Genomic DNA, 12,912 nt, shown 5'->3' on the forward strand with positions numbered 1-12,912 from the left:
ACCTTTGCATCTTCTAGGCGCTTCCAGAATCTACTAGTCCAGCAGCTCTCAAACTTCTCAGCTGTAACTACAATTGCACAATTTTATAGTTTTTCTCATTGCATACTTATAGGAGTATCACAGATATATGCATGTGTTTGTGCATTGACTCTCCGCTGTTCGTATACGTACATGGTACATATGTGTAGACGCAATTATTGTTTCGTTTATGTAGATACATAATGATTGATCTGTGGATGGGAATTCACGTCACTGCTTAGCATAGGCTTAGAGATGGCAGCACTCCTTAGTTTTGCTAATATTCGTAACGATATATTTCCTCTATATAAATAACAGCACAAATTGAAAAAATGAACCGCATTAATAATACATATGTAAATAAATTCCAATTGAGGGGATGTGTGGAATAATGGTATAAGTCGAGTTACACCCTTTTTCCATAAATCAACTAAATAAAAAGAGCACGATTACATACACATACCATATTGATCTTATAAAATAATAGTTATATTTAAACAAAGATATTAGCTTCATTTATGGAAAAACGGTATAACTCTCTAATAAAATTTTGCAGTAGTGAAGCATCGAAATGGTATGAAAATATATTCAATGTCGTAGACCAGAAAGAACTGAAAAATAAAAGAATTGAAGTGGTTTCAAAAACGACTAAGCAGACAGAGAACTCCATTGTTAAAAATAGAAAAAAGGTTAAAAATGATAAAAGTAGTAAAAAAAAAGATTGCTAAATATAACAAAAAGAAATAACAAATAGTTATAAGAATTTCTAAATAATAGAATATAATGTATTTATCAATGGATATTAATGTATCTACTATTTTGTTTAATAAAGTATCTCAATCAAAATATTTGATATTCGATCTATGGAATAACGGTATAACTCAAAAAAGAAAATCATCCATTTTCTAATAAAATTATGTATATATAAAATTTATTAATTTTTCTTATCAAAGAATCATACTATCTAAAATCTTACCTAGTAGCATTATTATAAATTTATTTTTACCTGTATTGTTAAGTCTTTTTCACTTTTCTCAAAAGGTTGATTTTTGAGTTATACCTTTATTCCACACATCCCCTCAATTATAATTAATCAGCGCACGTGCAGTCTAAAAAAAAATGTAAATACATTACTTACCTGATTTCCTATCTGCGCTTCGAGGGAGATCTACAGCAGCGAAGAAAAAAATAGAAGTGGCAAATTTGATCAAGTTTGGTCAATTAAAATCTTGGTTCTTTCGATATTTTAAGAAAACACTTCCAAACCAATCTCAAAAACTTTTCGAAAGAATTCGAAAGTTAGAGAAAAATTTAAAAAAAGGTGGAACTTTTTATTTGCTGTTCTTTGAGTATGCAGTTTTGTAGATCAATTAATTTTATTCTTACACGTAATAGATCTTTGAAAATGCGCACTGAGTTTAGATAATTTGTTTTCCGAAGGGTCCTTTTGATTTTCCCCTATACAAAAATATTGTTCCTTTTTTTAAATGGAACAAAATCTGAAACACCCTTCGAAAAAAATGCCAAAAGAAGTCAATGCGAGTTTGGAGAGACTTATAACTTGTACTTTGTCGGACTTAAATTGTTTGACCTAAAGTGCGAAATTTGCATAAAACTTTCTCGAAAATTTAAATGTTTTGGAAAATATTTTCGAGATTGGTTTGCATACCCTGCAGAAAGAAATTATCAATTGCTAAACAAAGCTAACTACGGGATTCCAAAAAAAGCTTACTTTTAATTTAAAAAAAAAAAATCAAACCTAAATAGTTCTAACTCAGAAAATTGTATGTCAAAAAAAAAAAAAAAAGATGGAATACAAGAAAATGTTTATATTTTCGTGCCGTTCTGACGTTGGTTTTTGAACTTAAGAATTTTCTTTTAAATTTCAAAATAAAATATGAAAATTAATGTTTCTCTCCTTTGTCCATGTCTGATTTCTTGCAGCCGCCTCACGGTAGGGTATTTGATCAATCCAGCTGGCCAAAAGTCGATATTTCAAAATATTCCAATTTTTTTTTAAATATACTCCCTGGCGTTCATAGATGTCCACTGAATAGTATACATACCCCAAAACCGATCTGCAACGTCAACGGAGCTAACCGCGCACATCCAAAGTTGTATAAAAGTTGTGTGCAGTTCGATGTATTTTTGGATTAAAAGGCAATATAGCCTTCTAAGCTAAATACTTCTTCACTTTTTTAGCCTTAATAAAATCTAGGAACATTTTCATTTAGGACGGGTAAACGTGTTTTTAATTCATATGTTAGATTTTTTATACCGTATGTTTTAACTGATTTATTCTACTTGTAATACTACTACTTTTCAATATTAAATTTTTTAAAAACCTTGCAAACAAAAAGATATATTTTATTTTCATGGCATATCATATAAGTAATTTTTTGGCAATACATAAGCTTGTGTTTGTTTCAAAGTTTAATAACAAAAACGGCTGCGTATACCTGCGATTTTTTGAGTGGTGATCAATTTTTAAGAGACTGATACCCATATTGGCAAAAGGTGGCATCCTTGTGAAAACATGCTCAGTGGCAACACCTATGTGAAAAGTCTTAAAGCTGCAGACATTGCTGCGTTATCGGTAATCGTATCGGTAACCTTATAACACCTGTAGTGGAATTCACTAACTTATAACGATGCGATTTGTCGAGATTTTAATTAACGATTTTGTCGCTTGCCTTATCGATTGTACTATTCACTAACTTAGTTTTAACGACTCGCAATAAATGACATTTAAAATAGTAGAAAGGTGGCAGCACAGCTTAACGAAATCTAAAAAATGCGAAAAGCACAAAAGGAATGCCAAAAATAAACAAATTCCATATACTAACTGCTTTTAAATAACCTATTTTAACAAAAGGAAAGTAAATGCAGGATTCATTTTTTTCTCTGTTGATATCGCAGTTATTCTTGTGTCACTTAATTGACCATCAAGTTGAGAAATAATATCATGAGCCAAGTCTGGGGTTATTCGGTACAGCTTTCGAAACTCCGTTGCATTCTAAGAAGGCGTCTGTCCACTGGCGATGGACTTAGTAACCCTTCATCTTGTGATAAAACGTATGCTAAGTACTCAAATGCCATTTGATTTATAAATAAAGGAACTTTTCGTGTTTGAAACTAAAATTGGCCGAAATGTAAATTTCGTGATTTTTAACGCAGCCAATTCACTTGCCGTTTATTTAACAACACAGCTGATCGTCGATTAACGAATATCGATAAAAAATAGTTACTGAATAACGAAATCGTTATAGTTATCGATTCGCAAATAAAGCGATGGCAAATATCGTTAAAAAAGTTAGTGAATTCCACTACTGATTCGACCAACCTTATACGAATCAATGTAATCGATTATTGGTGCCATATCGTAACGCTAAGGTCGTAACCGTATCGTAGCCAACCAATTGGTTTTTGGTTTTTCGCCATATCCATAACCTAAAAATATTTGAGTTGGTGAATTTAATAACTTTTTGTAAATTTTATTCATTGTTTTGGATACGTTATGACTAGGAGACTTATTTTTTGTGGAATATGTTTGTATTTTTTTTTGCGTTTTCTTCATTTTTATGAAATTTTCACGATTTTTAGGTTAAGGCATCATTAATCGATCACAATGTATCGTATAGGGTGACGTTAGGGATACGACTACAGCGATACGACAAACGGCACGAATGACTCCGCTTTAAAATGTAATACTTTATCGATGTACCAAATTTGATTTGAATCGGTTAAGCCGTTTCCGAGATGGTAATGGATATACAAAGAAATATAAAAAAGGTGAGGTGGCCACCCTAAGTGGAAACCCTACTTAAAATATCAATAGAAATGCGGAGTAAAATACCACTCGTTTGGTACCCATATTGACATACATATCTCATGTAATGCCAAAAAATGACCGCGGTCTATCCGAAACGGGGGGCTCGATCCATAGTAATTATGCGCGGAACATCGTGAATTTACTGTTTTATATTTCCTTTTAACAATGAAGTGAGACAACTACTTTATTAACAGAAATAACTGCTGTTTTAGTTTTGGCCAGCTAAATTGATCAAATACCCCACCGTACGCCTGCTGTTTTTTGTAGTTGAATGGAATGCATCGCAGATCAGAAACCTTTTTAGAATAAAAAGTGGCAATAGCCCAACTAAAATTTTTACAAAATTATTTGACTAGTAATACATTAACTTTTCGTGTAGCAATAACCACCTTTGACCATTTTTCAGCCATTGTCACACAAAAAAAAGCATGCTTTTTTCAAAGAAAGTAAACAGACAATAGTGTACATTAGTTTATTTGAAACCTACTTATAGGCAGTGATTGAAAATGTTTTTTACTTTCGAGCTTCAAAAGTTAAATTTAGAATGTGTATTTAATGAATAAAAATAGTTAACAAAACTGAAGCGCACAATAAGTTTTTGTTCTTTTGAATTGAAATTTCAGTTTATTGTGAAAACTCTATATTTTCTATGAGTTCTAGACATAGAGAATACCTCTATAGAAGTTTTTTCTTAAAATATCGAAAAAAAACGAATTTATTTGACGAAATTGAAAAAAAATTGCCACTACTATTTTTCTGTTCGCTGCTGTACATACGCAAACAGTATAATAACGATATAATGATATGAAACCAAACCGCAAAGGTAAATGACTAGTCGCCGGTCGGTTGAACTTGTTTCAAATATAGTGCTGTAGGTCGTTTTTTCTTGGTATTTGTGTAATTCAATATAAACAAGGCACACTCAAAAAAGCTCAAGCTTAAAGTTGTATTATATAAAGCTCTGCTTGTACTAAGACAATAAATGTCGAACCACATCCTACAAAAATCGAGTTTTCGGGAGGCCAATATTGTAATCTCGTGTTCCCCTTAACTTTGGGTTTTATAGGACAAACCGTTGTATATTGTATTGTAGGAAAGACCACTCTCAGCTCATATTATGTTTAATATTTATGGACCTGAGCTCAAAGCATATCCGAATCCGACTTTGCACTTTTGCCCGTTATCCGGAACCCTGTTATTCTGAAAAAATCTTTATATGGCAATTATAAGTTATATCACACCAATTAACGCCTATATATTCGTAAATATAATCAAAAATAATAACAATAAAAAATAATAAATGTAAAAATGATCGATTGACTTTGACACTAGCGAACTTAAGGCGCGAATGAAGCCATAAAACGTGCATGTTCTCAGTGCTAATAGTGATTTATCGACAGATTTGGAATTCTACCAACATTTTCACAAGATTTTTCCACATTGGGTTTTCATTATCTTGGCAACAGCTGGATTTTTTTTTTTACCCAACAAATCTGGAAAAATATTCCTCCAGCCTTCTTATTCTGAAATTGGTATCAAACACCGTTCTTTAATTATTCTCAAACCTGGTACTTCTCAAGTTGATATCCAACATCATTCTCCAATCACTATCAAGCCTTTGAGAAACTTTGTAAAATTATAGTTCTCGAGTCGATCTCCAGATTTTGAGAAATTTATAGTTGTCAAATGAATATCCACCACATTTCTCTAGTTCATATCCTACATTCGGTATCGAGTTGAAAAGAAGTCGTCTTCAAGGAGGCACCACCAAAACCAAAAGCTGTTTATTGTGAAAAATAAACAAGTAGGTGGTAGCATAAATGAAGCGTTATAAATTAAAAATAATTTATACATGTTGTATTTTATTTTCACGAAGACACTATATTATTGGAATCTTACATTTGAGACCAATTACAGAATCACCTTTGAGCACAAGTTGAGAGCTATATTTTTCTCAACTTGAGTACGTTTTTTTTTTACTTTTAAAAAAATGCCCTTTTTGGAAAACGCTGTGGTTCTCAAGGTTGAGCCACTGTTTCGAAACAACGCTTGAGTTTTAGAACATGAGTTTTAATGGTATTCAAGCCAAAATGCTCAGTGCTCAGTTAAAGTTGACTAAAAAACTGCATAATAAATTTAAGCGTAGTATAACTGACATGACACTTTATTCCTAACTTACGCTTAACTTCTAGCATTTTATTTTAATTAATTGTTTTAATTTTTCTCAGGTTGCTGTGCCAGATCTCGTTGAAGCGGCCAAAAATGCCGATATTCTTATTTTCGTTGTGCCACATCAGTTCATTCCGAACTTCTGTAAAACACTTTTGGGAAAAATCAAGCCCAACGCAATTGCCATATCACTCATCAAAGGGTTCGATAAAGCCGAAGGAGGTGGTATTGATCTTATTTCTCACATCATTACCCGCCATTTGAAGGTTAGTTTTTATTTCAAGCTTAAAAATCTTATTTCTGATAACGGCTTTTCTTTTTATAGATTCCCTGCTCTGTACTCATGGGCGCTAACTTGGCCAATGAAGTGGCACAAGGCAATTTCTGTGAAACCACTATTGGTTGTCGTGATATTAAATATGCCAAAACTTTACGTGATCTCTTCCAAGCACAAAATTTCCGTGTTGTCGTAGTGGACGATGCTGATGCTGTTGAAGTTTGTGGTGCGCTCAAGGTTTGTGGTTTTCTTTGTTAGTTTAATGTTAATACCTGTTATTTTTTGTAAAACGTTTTTGCATTATTATTTATAATATTTTTAGAACATTGTTGCCACCGGCGCTGGATTCGTCGATGGGCTAGGTTTGGGTGATAATACCAAAGCGGCAGTCATACGTTTAGGATTGATGGAAATGGTGAGATTTGTTGATGTCTTTTATCCCGGCAGCAAATTGTCAACATTCTTTGAAAGTTGCGGTGTTGCTGATTTAATCACAACTTGCTATGGTATTTTTGTTGTATTTATTTAGAATTGTTGCGAATGCAATATCTTAACATAAATATTATCTTTTTTCCAAGGTGGCCGCAATCGCCGCGTTGCTGAAGCTTTCGTGAAAACCGGCAAAACAATTGAGCAACTCGAAAATGAGATGTTGAATGGCCAGAAATTGCAAGGTCCACCTACCGCTGAGGAAGTGAACTACATGCTGAAAAATAAGGGCTTGGAAGAGAAGTAAACATACTTTTATAATACTTTAAGTGCGAAAATTTGGATGTTTGAATTTGAAGAATTTTTTGGCTCGGATATTATAACCGGTTAAACTCTTACTTGTCCAAAATCAACCCCGACATACGCAAAGTATGTCCTGCATTTACATAATGAGCCGAAAATACTCCGTGTAAAGGAAAGAAACAAAGTTCTGAACAGATAACTTCTGTTAAATTCTCAGAAAACTTGAGACATCTCTGTACGCACTATGAAAACTTTCTGAACTCAGTAACTCAGCCGTGCAAATGCAGAACAGTACGGCCCTTATCCTGATTGGCACCAAGTCGGGAAACTTATGTCAAGTTATGCCCGGTAAAATCCTTTCAGAGTTCAATACTTCAATGGGAGTCAGCCTGGGCTTTGATATGGATATTTGACTTGGGTAAACTTCTACTTATTCGGCATAAACCCCAACACTCGTTTGGAATGTCGTGTATCTTACGCAACGTAGAGCCACTCTTGCCAACAAGAGCTACTTTGGACTGAGAAGGACATTGAATACTAATTTCCTTTCCTATGAGCAAAAATCCGGCTCTAGAACTTCCTAGGTACCTGACCTGAGCATGGCTCCAAATAATGAAGGGCGTCGAGAGAGGATATTTTGATCCTTGGAGCATTCGACGCAAAAGTTCTTGGAAGGATTTATGATCCTATCCGTGTTATGTCTGTAATTTATTGATAGAGGTGTAATGATGGCTGTAAGAGCCTAACGCAGAGATGACCATAGTGCAAAAAACAAAAGCTTCCCTTGGCCAGGTCATGTTAGGCGAATAAAAACGCTTCTGACCGGAAAGTGTTGTATGAGAGATAGGTGGATTAAGACTGCGTTTCATTAGGCTTCAAAAATCGTGAAACCGGGATAATTTGCGTCATTTGTTATGAAAAGGACGAAATCGTTTATGTAATAAATTTACTCTGTTTTTTCGCAAATCCTGGGACTTTCTCTATTTTCTGCTTCTAGATCGCAAAATTGTGCAATTCAAAATAGCAGAAGACTGGTGATAGTTCGCTTCCCAAGGCAGTCGGTTCTATGTACCGGAGCGACTCGGGATTTTTCCCGACCAAGGACTGTCATTTCAGTGTGACCCCATTTAATTTGTTTCGTCCCTCCCACAAATTGTCATCCTCCCAGCAGCTCCTTGCAGCAGAACTGCTCCATACTCTCTTACTCCGGGAAGGCATCGAATCCAATCCGGGTCCGTCTCCTGACCCCGGTCCTGAGAAATGGTTTTGCTGCATTTGCCGGAAAAGAATCTTTTTAGGATGGTCATACTCTGTTCAGTGTGTCTCGTGCAAGGGATGGTTGCATCGGACAGGTTGTTCTGGGCTTGATCCCAAAACCCGACGTCCACGTAACTTTTATAAATCTTTTGTGGCTCCTTGCTGTTCACGCCCAAGTGCGTTCCGTAGTCTAAGCCTAAGCGCCCCCCCCACTACCTTCCAGCAGCCCCGCTGCTCAGCAAGCCACAACAAGTAGCCGCTGCTGCTCGCGCCCCACGGCGCCAACAACTCAAACAGCTGATACCAATCATAACTACTACCTTCGTAGTAGAGTTGGTAGCAATGCTGAGCATCAGCCCCTGCCCCCGTCTCCCCCCCCCCCCCCCCCCCTCCCCTCTTTTCCGGCAGCAATCGTGCAGGTCAGGGAAACAGACTCTTAATCCCTACCTCCGTTTGCACCGTCTGCCAGCACAGAATATATAGGTTTGCGACATCCGCCCAATGCAGCTCCTGCCTTGGGTGGTGCCACTTTCCTAGATGTTCTGGTCTCCGCGACGGCAACCCCCCGACGGGTTTCATCGCGCCATGTTGCCAGGTCGCAAACCCAAATCACCCGGGTACCCCAATGCTTGCCCAAGGACGCCCAGTCCCAGGGCCACAACAGCAATTGCGCCCTGGCCTTCCACAACCCAGGCGTAGTCACCCGTCACTTACCCCCAGAGTGGCGGCATCTCCCCTTATGCACTTCAGAATTCTGCAGTTAAACTGTAATGGACTAACTGGGAAGATTACAGAGATAGTCGATTTCATGAAGCGGCACAACATCCGCATTGCTGCGATTCAAGAGACTAAACTCACAGCAAGATCTGCATTGCAGACCTGCTCTGGCTATAACGTCCACAGGAAAGACCGCGAGAGCGGAAATGGAGGCGGCCTCGCGTTTATCATACACCACTCTGTGCAATATTATATATTTGATCCTGGCATCGACCGCAGGGACAATGTCTTAGAACGTTAAGGCCTATCTGTCCGGTCAGGCGATGCAAACCTAGAAATTATCAACATCTACATCCCTCCTGCCACCTGTTGCCCCAGTGGATACCGCCCTAATATCAGGGCCTTACTCACTGGCAACAATCGCATTATCTTAGGCGATTTCAATGCCCATCATGATCTATGGCATTCAAACTTGCGGGCGGAGAGTAGGGGTGAGATGTTGGCGGATCAAATAGAAGAAACGATGTTCTGCACAATAAACGGAGACGCCCCCACATGTATGGTAGGAATCTGTCACAGCTCGCCAGATATCTCAATCGTGAGCGCAGAACTCGTAAACTGCGTCAACTGGCAGCCGATGGTAACATTGGCATCCGACCACCTGCCCATACTTATTTCGCTCGAGCGTACCGCCGACTTCATCGTCACTGAAAAACGCACTTTCATAAACTTCAAAAAAGGAAAGTGGGAGGAATATAAATCCTTTACAGACAACCGCTTTGCTGCCCTCCCTATCCCGACTGATCCCCGCCAAGGGGAGCGTGCCTTCCGTAAGGTCATTGAATCCGCCCGGCACGTTTCATTCCCGCCGGGAGAATTCCCGAAATCCGGCCCCACTTCCCGGCGGAGGCCGCAAACTTAGCGAGAGAACGTGACCTTATAAGACAGCTTGATCCAGGCGACCCCCAAATAAGGGATATAAACCAACGCATCAGATTGCTTGTGGATGAACACAAGCGGGCGAAATGGGAGGAGCACCTAAGAGGTTGTAACCTCTCTACCGGTGTTGGTAAACTTTGGTCCACCGTAAAGTCCCTATCGAATCCGACTAAGCACAAAGGCAAAGTTTCCATCGCCTTTGGCGACAAAGTGCTGTCGGATGCGAAAAAATTTGCGAGCATTTGTTCTACGGTCGACAAAGATAGACGGAGAGCCAATAGACACGCACATAAACACAAATTCAGCGCGTCACCAATCACCATCACCGCTAAAGAGGTTGAGGACGCCATTGGTCGTGCTAAACCATCCAAAGCAGTGGGCCCAGACGGCATAGCCATGCCGATGCATAAAAGCCTAGGGAAAGAGGGTTTCAAATATTTAGCGCATGTCTTCAACCTGTCTCTTTCCACCTTTGTCATACCCGAGAAATGGAAAATGGCCAAGGTGGTCCCGCTACTAAAGCCTGGGAAACCAGCTAACATAGGTGAGTCGTATCGTCCGATATCTCTCCTATCGCCAGTGGCAAAGACGCTTGAAGCCATTTTGCTCCCTTATTTCCAAGCAAATTTGCAGCTAGCCCGTCATCAGCATGGCTTCAGAAAACTCCATAGCACTACCACCGCGCTAAATGCCATTAGCACCCAGATAAATTGCTGTTTAAATCAATACCCCCACCATAGAACAGTACTCGTAGCGCTAGACCTATCAAAAGCTTTTGATACGGTCAACCATGGTTCGTTACTGCAAGACCTGGAAGGGTCTACCCTTCCCCCATGTCTTAAAAGGTGGACCGCAAATTATCTGGGTGGTCGTCAGGCATCGGTGCAATTTAGAAACGAAACATCAAAACCAAGGATAATTAAAAAAGGGGTGCCACAGGGTGGTGTCTTATCCCCACTTTTGTTTAATTTCTACATATCTAAGCTACCTTCACCACCGGAAGGAGTCACAATCGTTTCCTACGCCGATGACTGCACAATAATGACCACAGGCCCAGGCCCAATGATCGATGCGCTATGCAATAATATAAACGGCTACCTCCCTGATCTCTCCAGTTCTTTCGCCTCGCAAAACCTGGCATTATCACCGACTAAATCTTCCGCGACCTTATTTACAACATGGACGTCCCAAATGTCGACCATTTTGAACATCCACGTCGATGGCACTACGCTACCGACTGTCCTACACCCCAAAATCTTGGATGTGACGTTTGATCAGGATCTACATTTTGGTGAGCACGCAGCCGCAATTGTTCCGAGAATTCAGAGCCGTAACAAAATCCTCAAATCCCTCGCTGGCAGTACCTGGGGAAAAGATAAAGAAACGCTCATGACTACATACAAAGCAATTAGCCAGCCGATTACGTGCTACGCGTCACCCATATGGTCGCCAAGCCTAAAAATTACCCACTGGAAGAAACTACAGGCCTGCCAAAATACTGCTCTCAGAATCGCCACGGGCTGTCTTCTTATGTCCCCAGAACACCATCTGCATAATGAGGCGAGAATACTCCCCATCAGGGAGAGAAATGAGATGCTGACCAATCAGTTCCTGTTGAATACCCAGAAACCTGGGCATCCCAACAGACATCTGATTGATGAACCAGCACCGCCTAGGGGCTTAAGGAGTCATCTCCGTAAGCATTTTGAGGAAATACGGTACCTGAGAACCCAGCCGTATGAAGTGAAAAAACACAAGCAGGTCCTTGGTGAACTCCATAAACAGGCGTCGGACCTTTATGCCGGGAATTGCCCGGTGAATCCAGTACTTAAAGAAAATTATCCAAAACTCGCGGAAGAGGAACGCATACTCCCCAGGGAAACGCGTGTCACTCTTGCTCAACTTCGTTCTGGATACTGTAACAGGTTAAACTCTTACCTATCCAGAATCAACCCCGACATACAAAATGTATGCCCCGCTTGCAATGTGTCCCCACATGACACCAACCATCTTTTTAATTGTAATGTGGAACCAACTCCTCTAACACCCCTTCCTTATGGTCCACCCCTGTTGAAACGGCAAGTTTCCTTGGACTCCCGTTAGAGGATATTGATGACATTTTGTGGTCGGTCGCGGCTATTAGGTGGGGCGAACATTGCTACAACAACAACAACAACAACTGGTGATAGTTAGAACTACCGTGTGTTAAATGGGGCAAAGTACTGTTAACACAACCGCAACAGTCTGGAAGCAATTTCAGACTATATTTTGTTTAAAGGGGGTCCCACTGTAAACAGTGATGTTTTAATTATTTTTAAATGTTTTCTTTACTCAATGACGTCAAAACGGCTAGACGAATTGAAATTTAGTTTGCCACGGATAGGAAATAGCAAGGAATTATCGACTGTCCTTTTTTAAGTGTTACAGTACCCAGATCGAAGTTGAGCTAGAGTGACGCGCGTTTCCTTAGCAAGAGAGCGTTCCTCCTCTGCTAGTTTTGGGTATTGTTCTTTAAGTACTGGCTTCACGGGGCAATTAATGGAATCGAGGTTCGACGCCTGTTTATGGATTTCACTGAGGACCTATTTGTGCGTTTTAGCTTCATACGGCTGTGTTCTCAGGTGCCGTATTTTCTCATAATGCTTACGGAGATGATCCCTTAAGCCCCTGGGTGGTGTAGCCGCATCAATCAGATGTCTGTTGGGATGCCCAGGTTTCTGGGTATTCAACAGAAACTGGTTAGCATTTCATTTCTCCCCTCTCCTTTGAAACAGTTACTTCTTAAATATTTTTTAATCGTGAATGGCTCTACGGATTTGGATGGAATATTGCAGTATCTAATGTGTAGTTATATTTATTTAAAAAAAGGCAAGGAGTTCCATACCCTTTAAGAACAGTTACTTTTTGATTATTTTTCATCGTTACAATTTCAGGTATGTTGAACTAGACCAATGATATTAAGTCTATGTAC

General features: G+C 39.1%; 1 protein-coding gene across 2 annotated transcripts in view; it reads left to right on the forward strand.

The window, feature by feature from the left end:
- Gpdh1 (Glycerol-3-phosphate dehydrogenase 1) overlaps positions 1-12,912 on the forward strand; it is a 47,499-nt gene that overhangs the window by 22,107 nt on the left and 12,480 nt on the right. For both annotated transcript variants that reach the window (XM_067763322.1, XM_067763323.1), the window contains exons 3-6: positions 6,079-6,285; positions 6,345-6,533; positions 6,619-6,802; positions 6,875-7,028. In XM_067763322.1, coding sequence (XP_067619423.1) covers positions 6,079-6,285; positions 6,345-6,533; positions 6,619-6,802; positions 6,875-7,028 — 734 coding nt within the window. The remainder of the gene's footprint in view (positions 1-6,078; positions 6,286-6,344; positions 6,534-6,618; positions 6,803-6,874; positions 7,029-12,912) is intronic.

This window comes from Eurosta solidaginis, chromosome 1, assembly GCF_040869045.1.
Source record: "Eurosta solidaginis isolate ZX-2024a chromosome 1, ASM4086904v1, whole genome shotgun sequence".
Taxonomy (NCBI): Eukaryota; Metazoa; Arthropoda; class Insecta; order Diptera; family Tephritidae; genus Eurosta; species Eurosta solidaginis.